This window comes from Strix uralensis, chromosome 7 (genome assembly GCF_047716275.1).
Source record: "Strix uralensis isolate ZFMK-TIS-50842 chromosome 7, bStrUra1, whole genome shotgun sequence".
Lineage (NCBI taxonomy): Eukaryota > Metazoa > Chordata > Aves > Strigiformes > Strigidae > Strix > Strix uralensis.
The window spans coordinates 32,266,112-32,287,872 of NC_133978.1; the positions used below are offsets into that span (position 1 = coordinate 32,266,112).

General features: G+C 37.1%; 1 protein-coding gene across 6 annotated transcripts in view; it reads left to right on the top strand.

Annotated features, from left to right (window-relative positions):
• The window catches only part of VTI1A (vesicle transport through interaction with t-SNAREs 1A), a 277,532-nt gene that overhangs the window by 2,741 nt on the left and 253,030 nt on the right, over window positions 1–21,761 (top strand). For all 6 annotated transcript variants that reach the window (XM_074875296.1, XM_074875293.1, XM_074875297.1 and 3 more), the window contains exons 2-3: window positions 5,700–5,758; window positions 10,456–10,566. In XM_074875296.1, the coding sequence (XP_074731397.1) occupies window positions 5,700–5,758; window positions 10,456–10,566 (170 nt within the window). The remainder of the gene's footprint in view (window positions 1–5,699; window positions 5,759–10,455; window positions 10,567–21,761) is intronic.

Genomic DNA, 21,761 nt, shown 5'->3' on the forward strand with positions numbered 1-21,761 from the left:
CTCTGACTATGCTGAACACTTTAATCAGAAATATTTTAAATACACATTTTTCCCTTGTTTCTTAATAGGAATATTTGCAAGATCTTTGCTTCTTCATCACCAGAAGTTCCAGTTAGTTCTTGTGGAGATGGCTGAGAGAGCCTCAAAAAGAGGATTATGAGGTGGGAGGGGGACGTGAGGAGAGATGCACGTGAGGTGCCAGTTTTCAGCAGCAGTGATTTGAGAGAGATTGCTGATGGCCTTCTTCCTCCACGCTGGAAGAAGCAGGATGAAAGGTGTAAGGACTTGTGCTACTTCTGCATAATACAGAGATCTCCTGAAGTCTAGTGACTGGTTCATTTCCTTCTGCTGCCCAAGATGGACCTGCTGTAACCTTCACATTCAGTTGAATTGGAGAAATACTGGTTAATTGTTTTTGCAACATTCCTGTATTCAGTGTTGTCAGGACTTGATGCTGTCTTGTGTTCTAGGAGGATGATGTCACAACTGTTGTCACAACTGCATAAATAGTTCAGCAAGAAATCTATCAAAGGCACTGTGATACTACAGAAACAATAAGCAGCAGGGACAATAGAATGTCTTGGGAGAAAATGTCTTCTGTTGATGCAAACATCATCTGGAGAATTAAAGAAAGTGTTCTAAATAGAGAAATGGCTTTTAAATAGATTTTCTGTGATGCTGCTGCAGGTCTTTGAAGAATGAAGATTGTTGGCTGATGTGTTTTATTAATGCTTCTTGGTGTTTCAGGGAAACATCTGTCTTGTGATTTGACCAAAAATTTATATAAATTTTGATTGTTTGATCTGAAAGAGAGTTTTATCAGCACAAATGGTGGTAATTAGTCTTTTCTCAGCACAGCAGCCTGGGGTTTGTGATGGTTTTAGACCTGAGTGCTGTCATTTTTCTGATACTCAATACCATTTTCTACTGGGCAATCAAAGCACTGTATTTCAGTCTCAGAGATTTAGCTGAAGAAAGTCCCTTTAATTTTCTGTTGTAGCCCTGTACTGGAGTTTACAGTCACCATTTCAGGTCTTGCTCATTATGTTGTGCCTCTTGAACCCAGTTTTATAACCCAAAGAGAGAAACGCATGTATTGTTCCATTTGTCTCTGCTGTTGGACAGTAACTTCTGGCAGTGGTGAACATGCAAACTACCTCCTCAGACAGTGTAGCAAAATCTGCAAGTTGTCTGTGAACTGAAGCCCTTTGTTATTCAGTTTCTTCCTCAGTATGTGCTAATAAAAAGAATCGATGAGACTACTCAGTCTTGGTCCAGATTTTTTTAATCTCTTCATTGGTTGTGAGATCAGACCAGTGCTATGTTATCTTTCTACACTTGTAGGCAGATTTCTGCCTTTCTGTAACTGCTGTATTTTGGGAGTCAAAAGAGTGACTAATGCAAGGGCAAGGCTGAAAGAACTGAGGAAAATGTAATAAAAGCTTGGGTTTTTTATGAAAGTGATACAACCTTGTGTACAAACCCAGAATGGATTTCTTTGTTTGTGGTCCTTACCCGGAGGAAAAAACCACTTTTGTTTCCAGTCTTTATCCATATTTTGTCAATTTGTCCAGTTAAATTATACAACCTATGTACAATATTTCTGTTAGGACATTCTGTCCAACGTGGAGACAGAAATTCTATTCTAAATTTAGATATATTTGATGGAGCATTATTTTTTTTTCTTTAAAGGATAATATCAATTCTGAATTAAGAAAAAATTTATAAAAAGCCCTTTTCATTATTTCATATGATGGAAGTGTATTTAAGGAAATGATCAAGTAGGCAGATTGAAAACTGCTAAGCCATGGTGGAGTAATACAGTTAGTAATATGAGGATCTTTAATTGGTTAATAACTTGTTTGTCCTGGTCTACTAGATTAGTGGCAAGCTTCTCTTACTCTGAGTAACTCCCTCTGACCTCACCTGCAGTCTCTGAGCAAGTCATCTTGTGGATATTGTGCCCTCCTTTCTATGGGGATTCTGACTGTGAAATAAGATGTTTCCTTAGCTTAACTGTGGCAGTAAAACTGGAAGTAAATGGTTTGAGAACCATTCCAGCGAGTGGTTCCTGATTGCTGGTGTTGTAGCGTTTCATGCTTCTGTTGCTTCTATCAACAACAGGCCTAGAGGTAGTGGCGGTCTTGCAGGCAAGTGGCTCCAGGCAGCATACTCCCACCAGGATTTTTTATGTGGATGCAGCTGAAGAGAGGAAAGTGAAACCAAGTGGATAATACTTATACTTTGGTAAGCTTGCTTTTCCTTACCAAGGTGACCTGGATCCTCCAGGATCCTTCCACCCCTTCTTGCTCTGAGGACTACATGGTATTGTGGACCCTAGAAGATGAAGAGTTGCAACAAGTTCAGCTGCTTTCCTGGTAATCCGTGAAGATACTGCTCCAAAGCTGCAGTGCCGGGATGTTGCCACGTGCCTGCTCACACATCTGTATTTGAAGGAACAAAGGCCTGTTGTCAGTAGGCCTCGCTCCCAAGCAGTTGCTCTGGTCACCAGCTGGGTGATTATGTATTGATAAATCTGAGACAATGTTAAAATGCAACTCTGGAGTTCGTTTAAAGTTTAATTAACTAAACCATTGAAGATCATTTGAATACCTCCCCAATTTTATGGGAGCGGTTTCATTCAGCCAGACCTCCTTGTGCACTAATGTTTCCCTATCAAAGGTCTGTAGCTTAGTATTTCTATGGGTGGGTAAGATCTTACTGGTCAGTGGAGTGCTAGGTAGTTCTTGTAATCACAGGTACACACAGAATTTGTACAGCACAAAACATCCAGAACCCCCAACTTTATATCCCTAAATTTCAGGTTACTTAATGTGAATGGAAATCATAATCCAGTAAAACTCAGGGACTGAAATTGCTATAGTACATTTATTTTCTGCTGATATAGTTTTAAATTTTATTTCAGCTTCAATAAAATGATGTGTGTTTATATCTTACATTGTTTTTCCTTTCGTCCATCATCATCTTGCTCACTTCCAAATGAAGGAAACAACAGAGGTGTTTTGGGTTGCTGGGTAGGAGAATTGAAATATGTGGTCAAACAAGTGGCGAATTCTCTTTTCTTTTAGGTTTAGTTATGTTACAAGATAAATCACTAACTGTTACATTTTCTGGCTTGGGTGCCATTATGAGAACCTGGTAGGGAATTAAAGAAAGACACTGCTAGCAGAGAACTAAAAATGCTGCCCAGAAATGAGCATTTTCTACACCTGCTGTAGTAGAATCCACTTGGCGTGGCAGCGTGAATTCCAGATTTGCGAGAGAAGTGCTGTTTTTTCCATGGCTTTAGCTTTGTAGAGAGGATTACTTGATGAAATTCTGGGCCCCTTTCAAGATTAAGGGAAACTCTGTTTGGGAGGACTTAGAGGTGAGCTCTAACTTTTCATTTGTGGGGGGATTCAAGTGCCTCCTTCTCACTTGTGTCACTGCAGAATTTCCTTTACTCTAGAGGGCTTCAGATTTCTTTAAGATTTTATTCTAGCTGTGTTTTGCCAGACATAGTGTTTTCAGTTCTTTCTGCTGCCACACAGGAACACCTTCATTTGTTCATATAGGATATAGCAGAGTCAGAGCCTGAGACAGTCTCAACTTTACATGAACCTCACCAACACTGGACCACTTGTTTATCCAGTCCAATCTCAGAAGGACTCTTTGCTGCATCTGCAGTTGGCTATACCATATGCTTGAGAAGTTGTGCTTCTCTGAGAGGAATTTTCCCATAGGGAAGGACCTCAGACTATAGTCTTATTTTTGGACTGTAAATGAATTACCCACAATACTATAGCAGCTTCTTGGGTGATAACCCAATGAATATGATTTGTTCTTGTGAATCTGCCATGTGCGAGATGGTGTATCCTCAGAAGGCAGCTGGTTATTTGCAAAGATCTCTGCATTATCTTAAAGGTGCAAAGATGATCCTGAACCTGAGCCTTTCTGCAGGCAGAGCTCCAACGTATATAACTGAAGGACATATCATGATGTTTACATGTCCTTAAATGAGAGTGCAGAGTATCTTAGGTAAATGAGAAAATACTGTGCAATGGTAGTGGGAGGACTCAGCTGAAACATGATGTATTAAGCTGGGCATGCTTCACCAAAAACTCTGTAGCAGTATAGTCCTTTCAGAAGTAGTTCTGTTGCTTTTAAGGAAGGTTGTTTTAAGGGCATGTTTTACTTTATGTGGCAGAAGTTCTGGTTTTGGTTGCTACTTCAGCATCCCCTGATGGGGGATGCTTATGGCACTAAGTTTGCTTAAAAATAAAGCAGTTCAGCCTGTGAGAAGCTAAATTATATACATTTAATAAATGTATATAATAAAACATATACATTTAATAAAGGGGGTCCCTCTTGAAATTCAAGTGGTTTGTGGCATGCAGAGGATCAGAGGAGATCATCAGATAGTCCGTTTTGGTCTTCAATGTGTCAATTCTAGGATACAAAGAGATTGTGTGGAAGAGAAGCAAAGGAATTCAGGCTAAAAAAGAAAACTGTGAAGTCTAAAGATAGACAATAAAGTCTCTTGTGCCAGTGTAGACTTCTCCATCATGATCTCTGAGGAGCAGTGACTGGAGATAATTTTGTGCAATTCACTTGTTATCTATTTCATCAGGCAAACCACCAGCATAGATGTCTCATGATGCTCGTGGTTTCAAATGAGCAGTGATATAAAGGGTTGTACGTTCAGAGTTTTGTTGTTAACTTCATTGAGACAATGAGTGGATTTACAGTCTGAAGGATGGAAGATGTGGCCATGAGAGGAGCACAAGGCAATGCAAAAGGCAGTGCAAATGGTTGTATTGAAGCCCCTGGATGCCCACAGTAATTGAGCAGTGTGAGGATTTTTTATTATGCAGTGACTGAATATTTCTCAGAAAGTTCCCTTTCATGCTGCAACAAACCAAGTGGTCAAGGAACTGGAATATTTGGCAGATGTGACACTGAATCTCAGTTCATATTGGATTCTCTGCCTGAGAATGGATGGTCAAAAGTCAGATGTGCTCTCTATAGCTGGGATATAGACTTGTTGGGGAACCTGACAGATAATGATTGCTACATATAGCTTGTAACTGATTTTAATTTTTTAAAGTTTTCATCTTTTATTACTAATTTACACTTTTACTGCTACTAGAAGACAGTAGTTTTCTTGTAGTTGCCGTGGCATTTAATTTTGTTTTTGTTGAAGTAAAAGAAATTGTTCTAGACCCAGCATAGGAGCAGGGGAATAGAAACCTCATTTTTCTTCAGTACCTGGATTCATTATAAGTGGGATGCTTGATTTTGTGCATCTCATATTTTGCAAATAAATAAGATAAGCCTTTGTTCTTGAACCATATTTTTTTTTCTGTTTGGCGTAAGTATGTCCCTTCTCAATGCATTTGTACATATCCAGCAAGCGCCTGCTGAGGCATAACTCCGACACCTGGAGCAGCTGTAACTACTTTCCTTGCTTTCCTAACTAGCAAGTGCTGCATAACAAAGCAGAAGGCTTCCAGAATTCTCTAGTCTCCCTTTTTTTTTTTTTTTCAATAACTAACATGGGTATCACAGTGCTTGATGATGTCACACAGAATAAATCCCTTGAGACAGTTTTAACTGATACATGTAAGCTTTTGAAATGGTATATTTTTCTTTCATGGCAAGAGCACATTTATAGTGGTATTTTCATAATTCTGTTTCAGATGAGAAGAAGCAGATGGTTGCAAATGTTGAGAAACAGCTCGAAGAAGCAAGGGAACTGGTACGTTTTGGATTTTCATATGTAAACTGCAAATTCCTAGGGAAAATAATAGGATCATTAGGGGTAACATTTATCACAGATGATGTCCTAAAAATACTTAACAATAACTAAATTAGAAAATGTAATCATATTTTTTAAATAGTTCTTATTTGAGAATATGAAATACCCAAGAGGAGTGTATCCGTTTTTAATCTTGTGTTAAGTGATTTAACGTTTGCATTATTGCTGTAAACTGTTACAGGCTGCTACAGGCTTTGAGTTGTGGATTATGTCTCTTACTTTAGGGAATTAATTAAATATTTACACACCTGGAGCATTTGGGTTTTTTTTGTCTTGTAGACCCATGCATCTATTTGAACTGTCTCATTGTCTTGTAGAGCAGTAGATCTTTTCTTCTCTTTTAACAAGTGAGGTATAAAGATATGTGGTTGTTTGAGGTCAAGGGAACAATGGTAGTGTGCAGTACTGATCTGAGAAGAGTATATATGTTAACCTATAATTAGTTAGTGGTCCACACTGATAGAAGAAAGCAATATGTGTTAAGCAGCTGTGACTTTTTTTTTTTTTCATTTTGTTCCCATTACAGCCTGCCATGTCCTCATCTGGATGGAGTATAAAAGTAAAGTTTTGTAGATGTGGAGTAACTGAGCAAAGGTGTGGGTGACAGTTGAGATAGACTTTTTCCCACATGGCCAATATTTCCTTGCCTGAAGTTGCTCTTGGTTATTGCTTGTGAATGTGTTTGGTCTATCTAGTGTCAGAAATGTAATCTGACCCTTAGGGTAGGTAAAGGAAATTAGTTCTTGCTGAAAGTTCTTACGATTGAGCAACTTAAATCAATGGTTTGGTTACTAACTAAACAGTAATATTGAAATTCACTTTTTTAAGTGGCATGGAAAGAAAAAGGTCTCTAGAGTGTTTGTTGACATACCTTGTGCTTCTAGTTTAAGAATTGAATTAATCTTGTAGACCAGAGCATTGGAGTAACATCTGGGAGAGCTGGATCTTGGGATGACTCCCTGCAGGTTTACCCTGTGAGGATGGCAAGGCACCTAACCTCTCTGAGTTGGTATTCTCAGTGAGAGACATGGTAAAATTACTGTCCCACCTCATGAGGATGTTCTGAAGATATATTAAGGCCTTTTGGGCACTTTCATATTCAAAGAGCTGAAAAAAAGTAAAAATCTAGAAATATTTTTCATCTTCTTTTTGCTACAATTTGACATAGTAAAAAGGTATAGCAGTAGACGGAAATTGTAGCAGGGGTGGTCTGATGAAAAATCATTCAGATTGGGTTTTCTACTCAAAGTAAGATTGGAAGGAGCAGAAATTGAGTTAATAGCTCATTACTTCTCTCCTTATGTCAGAAAAAGATCATCTAAATTTGTATTTATTATAAGATTAAAAAGTAAATCCTGTATCTGTATTTCTATCCTAATGATGATCTTCATTTAATGTACTGGCTTTTCTTTCACGCTTTTGTTTTAGATCTTGTTGCTAATGCTGCTAGACAGGTGCTTAATTCAATTATTGGCTTAAAGCAATTACCGAACATGTTTGTGATTAATGTCAAGGCTTGGGTTTAAAAATCAATTTGAACAAACCTGCTAATAACAGAACTGATTAAAAAGATCCTCTTTTAAACTAAAGGCTGCAGTAGAAAATAAAAATAAACCTAATTCCTCGCTACTGATAGTTTTCATACATTGTTTTGCTTCATTGTCTTGTCTAGTGAAAGCTGGGTTTAGCTGATTTTATTTTTATTTCCTACTTGGCTAGGAAATAGCACTCTCATGTATTATAAATATTATTGTAGAGATAATTTATTTACATTGACTAACCATTGATTGTTTTAAAACAGTCTGCTTTGTTTGGGTAAAATCACTGGTGTAATTGATTTGATCTATGTGCAAAACTGACACCAAAACTTTCAGACTCCCAGCTGCCTTTTCAAACCAGAGCTGTGGAGTAAGAGATCTCTGGAGAGAAATCCTGTCCTTCTACATCCTGTGTGGAGTATCTGAATGTTATTTTTACCAGGTTTTTAAGCAAGGTGAATGTTGTGATAACCCTAGGGAAATTCTTTGAGTATAAAATCTACCATGTGCTAGAAGAGCTGGAATTAGCATTTTTGATTGAAATTCTACTTTTAAGAAGAAAAAGCTGTCTGTGTGTTATTTGCCTTTATGTTTTATGAGGGATGCACCACAAAATTGTTGTGCTGCAAATGCTAAATTATTCTTATCTAGACACTTGGCTTTTTAATAATGCTCATTAAATTTAGTGTTGCAAAGGCCAGGTTATTCTTATTTAGACACTTGTGTTTTTTAGTATAGATCTCTATCTTAGTTTCAGGACTTTAGAATCAGAATAAAACAGTGAAGCTTACAAATTTCATAAAATGATAGCAACTGTCCAGAGTGATTTCATGTGGAAAAGTTCCTGCAGGAGGGGGAGACTTATTTTGGGGTCCCAATGGACAGCAGCAGCAGCACTACCTTACTTTGTTGTATTTTTGAATGGAAATACCAGTGGCTGTTTTGCTTTATGCTGTATTCGGTGCTGGGAGTGTACGGAGTGTTGTTAGGAGCAAACCTACTAGGTTAAACCCATCAGAAGCCTTAAGGATGGGGACTGGTTTATGAATCTGGGCCAAAATGCTCAGCTTCATCACAGTGGTGGCATGTTTGAACACAAGCAGTAACAGAAGTTTGAGCTTGTAGGTTTTCTAAAGAAAACTTGAGCTTCTACAGAAGTTTTGAGAATTAAGTGCCGGGTTATTTTTATCTTTAAGTAGAATTTAGCTCTATTCTTGCTTGTGTATGAAAAATATGATTTTATGACCAATAATATGAGGCTTGAAAGTGAAGAGGCATGAAATTAGGTTGTATTTAGGTTCACACCTGCTTGGACCACTATCTTCTGCATGACTTTGCATGGAAATTTATCAGTCCAGCCACAAAGTGTACCAGTTTAATCTCATGATTAAAAAAAAAAAAAAAGGCATTAGATGTTGGTCAGCTTAAATATGCATGCTTCATCATTGTTCCTTGGACCTTAACACTCTCTGATATCGACTGCTTAGAACGAACGTTTTGGATTTTATGGACTATGGTCTGATCCTTTCTGCAAATTCTGTATTCACTGTGAGATGGTTTCATTTTTATATAATAGATAAGAATTGAGACTTCATTAAAATATCCTGACCTTGCACATATAATTATATAAATATAAGAGGAATGTTTTCTGTGTTTATAGAACATTTGAGATCAAATATGTTGAGATGAAATTGATAAGAAATAAGCCATTAATTCCAGCTATCGGTTTAATTTATAATACCCCTTTGGAAAGTTAAGCCTGAGCCAAAGAACTGGGTAGAATTAGAAACTGATTTGCATGTTTCAGTTCATTACTGACTATTTAATTAAAATCTGCTTTACAGTTTATTATTGAATATCATTTTGTATAATCAGAATAGATCAGGCGGGATGACTTCTGAGTATCTGGTAATTCCACTGATTAAATTCACATGCTTTTCTTACGATATGAGGATGAAATTTCAAAGTGTAAGCAAGCGATTACATAGGAGTAAACTGTAGCTGTCCCTTGTGAAGACCTGTAACCAGTAGCTTGGGACCCTAATTGAAAGGCATTTCTGTTCCAATGCCATATTGCTCAGCTGAGATCAGTAGGAGGTGAGTAAATATTGTTTCAGGTGCTTACAGCAACCAAGGAGAGATATTCTTTTATCTTTTTGAAGTAAGTTGGAAAGGTTTTAAAAGGCAGGTAAGGGAACCTTCAGCTGTGCAAAACAGAATTCCCGAATAGACAGCACCATGTAGAGGAGGCTCCATGACCCAATGGGCAGGTAATTAGCAGGCAGCTTAGCCCTGGTTTATAACTGTTTTCGATTTTCTGTACCTCTGTGCCATATTTTTGCATTTCAGGCCCCTTAGTATTCTACATGGCAAGAATAAATAGAAAAGGCTTTTGAAAGATATGTTCTATCTCTGATGTTTTAATGCATTCAACTGTATACAAGTTCTTGAATAGTATTGTCATTAAACCCTGAAATTCAGCTATTTAATATACCTACATACAGATCTGGGATGTAGAGTTAGGCAGTCAGTTCAGGCTTTGTAATACTGCTGAGTAAGCAGTATTTAAAAGATCAAGAATTATTTTATTAAACATAGAGGCTGGTGGTAAATAAAACTTTAAACATGTTATATGCACAGACACATGTATATATACATGTACATGCATATATATACACACAAACATGTGTGTATGTGTATAAAAATAAATAAATTACCTTTTTCAGCCAAGGGTTTTCAAAACCAGACAGCTGGAAGGAGATAGGCTTTTTTCTGAACTATGCTCATTTGCAGGAAGTTATTTAACCTCAGTTTCACTATTTTCTTGTAATAAAATGTATTCATCACATTTGGAATTGAAATTCAGAAATGTTTGAGTAGAATCATTCCTTCTAAGTGTTAATAATATTAACTTTGTCACTTGTTTGTTGACTTAAGGCTGTGTAAAGATTTTGATAATTTGTTTATATATTGCAGAATAGTCAACATTTTTCTTGGTAAAGAAGGAATGTTTCTTAGTATTTGTAAACAATTTAGATAAATTCATCCTTGCTTTAATTACCTGTTTGATTTACATGTCTCTTTATTTTTACTTACTAGCTTGAGCAGATGGAACTTGAAGTTCGAGAGATCCCACCTCAAAGCCGAGGAATGTACAGCAGTCGAATGAGAAGCTACAAACAAGAAATGGGAAAACTTGAAGCTGATTTTGTGAGTTTTTAACATATTACATAAAGAAGGCATCTATGAGAATTTTTAAAATATAATAATGCAGTTATTCGGGCAACTGAGAGGGTATTTTTGACTAGTGCAGGAGATGAGTTCTGCATGTATCTTGCTGTATTTGTGTGCAGATGAAAACCAAACTGGGAAGGAGAAGCTTTTGTTTTTGTTGCAGTCTCATACCAGTACTCAAGTTGCTAGCCTTCTTTCCCTTTGCCCTGGATCTGCATTGTTTCTGTGCCATTAAACATTGTGAGTGTTAATGCTGTAGGCAAAATAGTCAGCTTTTAATCCTATTTATCAAGGAATGACTGGTGGAACATCAGAATTAATACTTAAATTATAACGTAAGTATACTGTGAGTGGAAAATAATGGTTCGTTTAAGACAGCTTGTAGTAATGTGGGCAGTAACATGAAAAGCAATATAATCTCCAATCCATGAGGTTTTTAATGTAGTTTATCTCACGTGCACTTCATTTTTTAGTCTCTGTGATTTCTTTTCCGTTGCACTTAGATTCTTCTTGACTTTTGTACAAATCAGTTATAAATACTACATTTTTCAAGTAACGGATGCAAACTAACAAGATTCCCTTGTCTAGGGGCTTCTGCTACAGTTATCAGTCCTGTTTTGTGACTAGGATTTGCATTGAATAGATTTACATAGAGACAAAACTGTTTCCTCTAAAATCCTGAAAAAGTTCAAAGGGATTGCAAAGTGTAAGAAAATGCTGTGTTAATTGGCAGCAGCTCAATTCCTCCAGGGTAGAGAGAAATAAATAACTAGTGGCGGTATTTTCCATTCACTGGAGAACAGTGAATTTTCTCAGGTTGCTGGCAGCAGTTTATTCCTTCAGGGGAAGGGAGTCAATGTTTATACCTGCAGCCAGGAAATCCAGCTGACTGTCACTCCTCTGTGCTTCTGCCAAGTTGAGGAGTCGCACAAAAATGTATTAATTAGAAGATGGTTGCAATTTTTTAAAGTTTGAGGAATATTAGGATAAAAGACTTGCATCAAAATTTTGAGACAATCTCATGCTGTTCCCCTGTAGGAAGTGCATATGGCCCTGCTGGCTAAACAGTGGCTTCCAAGAGAGAGCAATTTCTGGACCAGTAGTGAACGCTGTTTATCTTCTCAGATGTGGGAGCATTTGCTGTTAGCATGTATTTGTGGCTGGCCTGATTCTCTATTTAGGCAGACAGGGGAATTGGTACTTCCATATTCCCAGGCAATAGGGAATAGAAGAGTTCAGAAGTGAACACTCTTTATGGAAAAGGAGAAATGAGCATGTGGGAGAAATGCATCATAGCACGAGGAGTTACATGATCGAAAGAACATAAGTTTGTGCTCAGAGCAAAGGAGCAAGAACAACATGAGAAAGAGGAAGGAACAGATCATAATAATGGGAAAAAAACAACAGCCCAAACCCAAGGATGGCATTCATCAGAAGATGAATGAAAGAAAGTAGACTGAAGGATGGAGCAAAGTACTGAAAGAAAACAATGCCTATGCTTGGAAAAATCTCAGTTATATAGAAAATAGTGTTGTTACGACTAAGTTCCTTACATAATTCCAATTTCTAAGTACTAATATTTTTCTAAGTTTGTATGTGAGGGTTTGAGAATCTTTTGGGATTATTCTCCAGTCACATAGCAACTTGTTGGAAACTATATAACAAAATGATTCAGTTGTGAGTTCAAAGAGGGAAGAGGAGGAAGGAAAGGAAATGTTATTTTGACTCTATAAGCTGCACGGCTGTTGAAGGTAGAAGCTGAAAATATTCTGACCTGTTTGACTGTAAGCAAAGCATGTAGAGTTTATGTAAGAACTTTAGCAGACCTTTAGGGAAAGTAGATCTAAGTACTTTTAAAATTAATTCACTTCTTTAGATTAAGGGAAATTCTTAACTGGAAGTGATACTGGCAATTTCAGGTTATGATCAGCTTCCAGGTTTGCTGGTCAAGTTCTTGGCTCTTCCAAAAAGCACGCAGATGTGAGCTTGTGAAGTTAAGTGTTGTTCTTCATAAATGGTGTTGGAATCTCAGCTGGATCCCACTGTATTTGGCTTGGCATTTTCCTGTGTGAAGTAGCACTGCGCAGAGGACATTTCTCAATCATCTTGAAGTGCGTGTTTCATTTTAAAGAAATCATGTCTGTGAAATGAATTGCAAAAATTACATACCTCAATATACAGTCTTTTTCATTAAGTTCTATGTTTCAAACATGAAGTGAATGCAGAATGGGCACTTGTAGTTTTCTTTTATATTCATCATAATGAAACATGAGTTTTGATCTTGTGGTTATTTTCATGCCTTATAGCATCTTGAAATTTTGCTCTCACCCAAGCAGTCATGGAAAACAGCAGCACAGCAACATATTTAAAAGTTAGGAAAAGGAAACATGAGGTACACGGACTGTCCAGTCTTTACTTGCAGGATAGACAATATTAAGGTTTATTTGTGATATGTAATATCTAATTGGTGAGCTCTTGGGCAGTAAGTGTAATAATGACAAAGCAGTGACTATCACTTTAATATTATTTACTACATGGTGTGGCATCTTAATGAATATATAGTGTTTTTTTCTATGCACTTTACTATGCCAGAAGTATATTCTGAAAAATAAGGATTTAAGTTCAGTTGAGCTGTGCTTTGAAAAGTTACTCTGAACATGGCTTGTTCGTCTCTAAATTTGTAATCAAATAGGAACAAGTTGCAAATAGGAGATTTATTTCCCCTCATAGCTAATCCTTGTTATCTCGAGTCATGCGTTGATATCAGTCCTCTGCAATCCAAAGGTGTGTGTGGAGGCAATGACATTTACCCCATGCACTGTATTGCACACAGGTAGTTGGTAACCCACTAATTGCATTAAATCACAGCTGAGGAGAAAAAAGCCACCTTGCTCCGTCTTGTCCCTCTCTCTTGGAGAGGAAAATTAACAAAGCAAGCATTGCACCTCAACTTAAGGTAGCAGTGGTTTCTGATGCTTGCCTCAGTGCTGTGCAGTATTCCGTGGGGAACAGATGCCTGGGGAGAAATATAAGAATAGGGCAAGTATAAAGTGATACTTCTTTGCAAAAAGGCTGTGTGCACCTCAAAAGGCTAAGTTTCAGGCTTGCTTACTGTGTGTGATAAACGTATCAAAACAGAATAAAACTGTTTGTTAAACCTTATGCTGTCTTGCTTAAGTTGCAGTTTTAAATCTTGGTTTTATTATCTTATTTTCAATAGTTTATACCAGTACCGCGCTTTTATAGCGGGGTTTCTCACCCGTTAGGTCACGAAAGCTGTAGTCCCAAAGCTGTGGTGACTCTGGGGCTTCTGCCCGGACCAGGCTTTCTGGGTTGCAGAGACTGGGATAATGGCTCTATCTGGTGGTCCGAAGTGGAGTTGCAGACCACGTACTTACGCTGTCTGGGTTGATAAAGGTCTTGGGATCACCTGCTAAGGAGTTCCTGAAATTTAAAACAATCTTCCTACGAGCGGGTCTTTTTCCTGCACCTACCAATGCACGGTTATGTGGTTTAAGCTTGTAAATATTTCGTTTTCCACTATTTCTGATGTAAAATGTCCGTGGTGACTGCCTGCATGAAGTAAATTCTGAATGCAACAAAAGCCCTGTATTTTATTGCAGTCTGTTAAGTACATGGACTGTATTTTTTCAAATAAAGCATTTTTTTGTTAATTATTACATGGAAATAGCCACTGATTTTTAAAAAGTGGGGATATGCAGTGGTAAAAGGCTTTCCAAATACTATAAACATCCTTTGACCTGAATCTATCCCAGTTCATGTGAAACTGTAACTATATAAATTTAGCAAATGTGTGGTTATCTGCTAGCTTTTATATTCACCCCAAGGGTTCCATGTACTGCCTCAACGTCAGGGCACCATAAAAAAGAAAAAAAGAAAAGGCAGGCATTTTCTTGAAAAGCTTGCAGCTGAAGTATAAGGCATTCAAATAGATGGGGAAATATAAAAAAAAGTAAGACCATATTACACAGTAATATTCCTATTACAAAAATGAGTACTATACAGTCAGTGCTGAAAGTGGGATGGGTATGTTCAACAAGGAAAATAGCCATCAAATAAAGGAGGAGGCATAGGAACTGTTCCTATTCTGTCATGGCAGCACAGAGGCAAATTTTACAGGTAGCATTTGCTATCAATCCAAGAGACAATACTCATTCCCTTTAAAGACTCAGAATTGGTACTTACTTTGGTTATTCTGACCTTCAACTTAAAAGCAAAAAAAAAAAAGAGGGGGAGCAGTCATAGATATATAGACAGATGCATTGTACAAAACTTGACTAAACATTTAAACGTTTTTGGTATTTAACAATAGCTTCAGTTCAGTAAATAGTGAAGATATATATTCACATTTCATACCTCATACAGGTTCCGTTTAAGATCATTGTTAAAATGGCAACTGCTGTTAAGCTTTAAAAACATTTAAGGAGATAAGCAGTGGAATTTCATTTGATAGAGTTAGCTCTTTTGTGTGACTCTGAAGTACCACCTGAGTCCAAAAGCTCACCTGAACAACAGCTATAGCTGTGTCAGTTATATTATGGCTGCTTTTTGCAAATACTGCTGCCCTTTTTTCAGGTGCAGTCACCTACTCAGACAGGTATTCATGTAGCTACAAGCATAATGAGTAACATTTGTCAAATGGCAAGTTAGTGGCCTGTGTCTTTATGGCCAGAGTCTTCCCTAACTTTGCAGTTTGAGCTAAAAGTTTAGACACTCAGCTGTCACTGCTGGATTATTTTGATTTATAAAGCAAAGCATTAATGCTTTGTAGCTACAAAATCATAAATCGTGTGTGGGACAGATGTGTCTATCTTCATAGTTGTATCCCAACAACGTTATTAAAAACAGGGAACCTGCTGTGTGTACACGTCATGTATGCACGTGCACCCTGCATGGGCAGGCATGCGTTCCTGTAGTGAAAACCTGTCTTGTTGACAAATTTGAAACTTTTGAAATCAGATTAGCTTTTGCTATGTGAGTAGTACAGCTCTTTTGAAGAGGGCTGTGGAGGATTTGTTTTAATGCACACAAGATTGAACTGGTTAAGTTTCAGAAGAAAGAATTTGAAATATCTGACTATGTACTTTGACAATCTAATTTTGAGAAGGCATTTTGTGAACAACAGTTCCTTCACTGTGCCATTTTTATAGTATAAGTAATCAGTCTTCTACACTGTACTCAAATTGCTCTAAACAGAGGCACTGTTTTTTTTCCTCTGTTCCTTTTCTAATAACTTCTGATATGATATTTGTTTGCTTGGCTGATGATGAACATTAGGCCACCTTCTTTTCTATAGAGGCAAATTCCACGTTGTCTTCAGTTTGTTTTCACTCGTGTCCCCACCTTCGTGGGTTTGTGGTGGAAAAAGGTGGAGACATTTGACATTTTGCAATTACTTTATTTGTAATACTGCTATTTTAAATGGGGAAAAAGTGGTACAGAAAATAGTGTTCTTTTTTTTTTTTTTTTATTGTAACGTTCAAGGCCTAAACTGAGTTTTTGATGAAAGAGGTGGTATAACTTAGATTCTCTGTAGTAAACTTGCCCTATTTACATCTTAATAATTTTTTATAATTTTTTGTGGAAGTATGGAGAAGGAAGGAAATTTATTTCATTATGGAATTTACTAGTGATGACATGCTTTTCACTAGAGGAAAGTGTGAAAGATGGAAGTTAACATGCTTAATTTGTAATTAACCTAAGGGATTATAATTCTCTTAACTGAGATTCCTGAGAGGCCAGACCAGCAAAGCACACCTTACCTCCTGGGTTTTGTAATTCTGTAGGTATTGCTTACAAAGAATCCTCCCATGTTTGGCCAATAAGATGCATCTCATAACACAATGTGTGAAGCAATAATATGCTGGATAAGGGCAACCAAGCAGCAAATTTTTAATGTCAATAAAATGAATTCCTTAACTAGATTCTTCTCTCAACCAACTTCACCTTGATACTCATAGGAAATTCTGTGTGTCTCTCTCCAGAGATGTTGGTTATCTGTTAACATGTAGGATAAGACTCTTGAGTTTTGTGGCATGCTGTTTGTTGGTCCTTCAGCAAGTCAGTGACTGTTACGGTGGAGTTGATGTACATGATTTTAAGAAAAACCAGTTTAGAGCACTAGACTTGGCCGAGTGATTACAAATAAAGGTGCTTTCAGGAAGTGATTTGGTGAGTCTGATAATGCTTGTCTGGCTGGGGGCTATGAATGAAAGGCATATTGACTCATACAGTGCACTGTAAGCATTCATGCCTCTTTTTCTTTCTTCCTTCACACACAAAATGTTTCTGTATTAAATGAAGCTGAAAAGTGGTCTATGGCAGAATGAAATCCTTCTGTAAAATATGTTTTAAGGTATGCAATAGAAATTCAGCACGACATCAGCTCTGCCTTTTTCACTAAACATGCTTTCTCACCTGGCTGTCTTTAGACACGTCTGGATGCCAGCCCTCATCAGTCTTTTTCAGGTAGAGAACTATCATTTCTCTATTTACCATGTAATTTGTTCTTATGTTAGAGCTCCTACTTCTCAAAGTGGTAGAATTAAATCTGTTTGCTGTTCTTCCTAGCAGATAGTGGAAGAAGCTATGTCCACTCAAAATTACTTCTAGCCAGGTGGTGAGTAAAGTGACTTCATACACAGAAAGTGAGTGGTGTTTTTGGGGGGGACAGAAGGAGGAAGACTTTCTCACTTTCTTGCTGATTTCTTATTCTAGTCAAGTGATACTCCCTTACCTGTCATGCAAAAAGAAGCAAGCTGTCATTGTCCTGCTTTTGATAGCAGTAGTAATAAAGGTTCTGCAGTTGGAACATAGGTGTGGGGTGCGATGACAAATAAGCAGAACAGAGCGTATCACACACTCCCTTCATTGCATTGCTCACCTGCACTCATATAGGTAAAAGTTTGATTTGATTTCTGTCATGAGTTAGAAACATAAAGATTTCAAGAAAAAAACAGCAGACAAGCTGAGCAAAAAACCCCATCATTTAACATGCTTGCTTTTCAGACTACAACTCCACTCTCAAGTTCTTTAATGTGTTATTACTCTTTTTTTTTTCCAGATAGAGCGAGGCTAATTTGTGTTTGACTGCAGAATAGGGAGAGACATGTGCTGCTAATAAAGCAAAAAAAATAGGGAGAAGCTACCGGTTTGACACTGGAAGGATTAATTATAGCCCTTTTCAGATTTCTTGATTTGTTTGTTGAGGGAATGACACTAGATGGCACTGTTTGTTTGCAAAGCAAGTCCTTTTTTTCTTTTCTTTTTTCCCCCCTTCTTTTTTTCCCCTGTTTCTTTTTTTCTTTTTTTGCTTTGGTAGTAACTGAAATTACTGTTTCATGAATAAAATATTTCTGGTGGGATTTGCATTTCTATATTGGCTGAAGATACTGTGTTGAATGTTTTATTAACCAGCCCAGTGCAACTGTCAGCCTATTAAAGAGATCCAATGGACCCTGTTTAGCTAAATAAACTAAATAAATCCAATTCGTCAAATTGTGTTCCTGGCTGTTTATTTTCCATTCTTTTGATGTACAGTTTATTTTAAGTTAAAGCCACATAGTTTTAAAAATTAATGTGAAAATAGGATTTAGTGCTTGAAACATGAGGAGACTAATTGTCATGGTCAAAAATAGATTTCCTTTATGGTGAAGTTGCCTTCTGGTAAATGGTGAACTTTTTATTGGTGACTGATTAACTGTCCCATGCCAAAAATTAGTTTGGTAAATGAGTGGTTAATGGCTTTTTTTGCCTGCTTGCTGAGATCTGTTGCTTTCATGAAATGAAACTTGAAATATAAGCGCTGCTGTTAAAAGTAGCTATTTCCACCCAACTTCAAGAGGTTTGTGCTTCATCTTGATATTTTCTCAATCAGAATTCAAGGGGAAATTTTTATATGATCATTACATATTAAACACTTGTTGAAATTCTGATTGCATCATAGGCAAATATTAGAGTGTAAAAAAATCTCTTTGCGTAACTGAATGTATTGTATGTCTGGTTGTCAAACAGCTGTCAAACATTACAAATAGTAGCATTCATTATATTCTGCTAGTACAAATAATACTTTAGTTACCTTGGTTTTTGCTGAAAACCTTTGCCATAGAATAGCAGGAGACAGGCTATAAATTTATGGTAATGTTATTGGCGTAGTAAAAATTCTTCTGTGCCAGTTAAAAATTCCAGTAAATGTATTTTAGATTTGTTAATAAGCAAATTGAAGAAACAGTGATGGTTGGATTCTCTCTTTCTTTCTGATGCTTTCCATAGCTGCTTTTATGTGTTAACTTTTGTGTGTTTTCCAAGAAATTGAAGTTGTCAAGTATCATGTTTTACATAGTTTTATTTTTATAATCTCGGATTTCCAAAAGTGGAATACTGAAATTTAGTGCAATAGAAACACAGTTCGGTTGAATTTCAGTTTTGGCTTTTCTCTCAAGAATTGTACTATAATGGATTAAAAAGTCCTTGTGAAGAGCTAACATGTTAGTATGAATTTGATAGTGTCAGGCATTCTTAAGGAAAATCATTCAGTCAGTTCATTACATCCTTTTTTCTTACAAGTTACAGTTGAATTTAACCAAAATTGTACATTTTTGCTGAGACCCCTCCCCAAAACTCTAACCCAAGAACAAAGTAGATATTTATGCGATGTCTTCAGTGTTGGATAGAGTGCAATTTCCTTGTGTAGGTAGACTTTCATTTGCCCTGAAAAATATTAAATGTCTTTAATATTTACAACTTGCAATATTTTAAAATGCTATTTAATAACTAAACCACACAATGTTAGTCTGTTTTCTCTCTGATAAAACTTTCCTATTTTGTGCTCTAAGCCGGTTCTTTTTAACATACCAGTAGTAAACACAGAAGGAACTTTATGGTTCTTTAAAACCGGCTAGCACAGGTAAAAGGAGATGGACTTTTACAACAGTGAAGATGTTGTCTTGTTTCTGGCTTAAGACTTAGTGAGGAAGGAATATAAAGCAAAAAAATGCTGCTGGAAGTGTATTAGAATGATCCCCCCCTCCCCGCACTACTTGTAATGTTCTTTACTATGTGAAGCATATGGAAAAGTGTGAATATCTCTGTTCTTTTGTTTGGTGAGTTTTTATTTGTATTCTGCATTCATTTAGTAGTCAGTCCCAAGTACAGTCAGCTTCCCTTAAAGCTGCTGTAGAAACCACAACAAAAAGTGGTTCTTGGCCAAAAAGTCTGTTTAAACTTGCTGTTCTTACTCAGTTGGGGAGGAAATCCCTGCAAAGGCTAGATCTGTAAGTTGTATGTTTGACATTTTAATGCTTGTATACATTTATTATAAGTGGATCAAATACGGCACCTCCCTTACTTTTCATTTGCTTTTTATAAACTGCCTTTAGGGTGCCAGTGCTAGGAAAAATAAGCCTTTTCCAATATTTAATAAATACTGCAGAGGTTTCACTCCTAAAAGAGCTGATCAATGAAAATTAGTGTAGAAGTCTAAAGAACGGATATTAAAAAGGAATATAGCAGGTGGCTTCTGGAATCAGCAGTAGAACAGAGTAATTTTTCCTGCTATAATAACATTTAACCATTTCTGATGGTGTCATGGTTTAACCCCAGCCAGCAACTAAGCCCCACACAGCTGCTCACTCACTCCCCCCGCGGTGGGACGGAGGAAAGAATCAGAAGAGTGAAGTGAGGAAACTCGTGGATGGAGGTAAAGACAGTTTAATACGTAAAACAAAAGCTGAGCACTCAAGCAAAGCAAAACAAGGAATTAATTTACTGCTTCCCATCGGCAGGGAGGTGTTCTGTCATCTCCAGGAAAGTCGGGCTCCATCACGCATAATGGTGACTTGGGAAGACAAATGTCATCACTCCGAATGTTCCCCTCTTCCTCCTTCCTCCAGCTGTATATGCTGAGCATGATGTCATATGGTCGGGGATATCCCTTTGGTCAGTTGGGTCAGCTGTCCCAGCTGTGTCCCCTCCCAGCTTCATGTGTGAGAAGCAGAAAAGGCCTTGACTCTGTGTAAGCCCTGCTCAGCAATAACGAAAACATCTCTCTATTATCAACACTCTTTTCAGCACAAATCCAAAACATAGCCCCATACCAGCTACTATGAAGAAAATTAACTCTATCCCAGCTAAAGCCAGCACAGATGTGTTTAATGAAAAAAAGGTTTTTGCTAACTAAATATTTGGTGCCTGGTGTAAAAAGAAATTGGGGAATGTGTGTGTGTGGGCTCTGCATATTTCCCACTGAGTGGCATTTGTGCTTACTTTCTGAATACCCACAACTTTCCAACATGTCCTTAGTTTGCTTTTTTATTTTCAGAGAAATTAAGACTAGAAAGAATAAGAGTAGTGTTTGCCAACTTACCTTCCTCGTCAGCATGGAAGCATGTTAGGTAGACTTTTGGAAAACACTGAATTACAATTGCAGACTTTGTACCTGTTTACTAAAGACTCAAATGTGAATTATGGCAGGTCAAAGAAAAGTCTTGTATTGTGTTTGGTGAGTCTTGGCTTGGACCTTAGATAGAAAATGCTCCTGCATTATGAAGATAGCACCTTCCTTTCCACTGATTCATGAGTAGAAGACTTTGAGCCACTATTAAATCGAACTGTAACCTCTGATGGGGTGTATCACCAGACAGGAAAAAGTGGTATTTGATATTTGATTTAAGAGAATAATGGCATTAATATCAAAGCAAATTCTCTTACTTCAAAATTTTAAAAGTAACTTTCCATAATGATGGTTGGTATTCTGGGATGTGTAACTGCAAATATTTTGACACAGGGATCCCTATTTGTAGAGTGTGTAGCACAAAAGGGTTTCTCACCCATGGGTACAGCTCTTTGGCACTGTGAGTGTTAACTAAATAGATCTATGCAGAGAACCTAGTTGTTATGTTGATCTGTTTCTTATGATTATTTTTGTTTTATTTGTTTAAGAAATATAGATTAGTTTCAATATTATGGATTGTTCCGTTAGCAGCTGTCTTTGAAACTACTGGTTTTCATTTGTTATAATTTCTAGCATCCTTAAGAAAAGACTGAGAAGTATTTACCTAGGATTAATGTGGTTGGGAGTAAAATTAATAATGCTAAGATGGGGTCTTAACTATAGTTCTAGAAATTATTTTTAGTTAAAAAAATGATTTGTA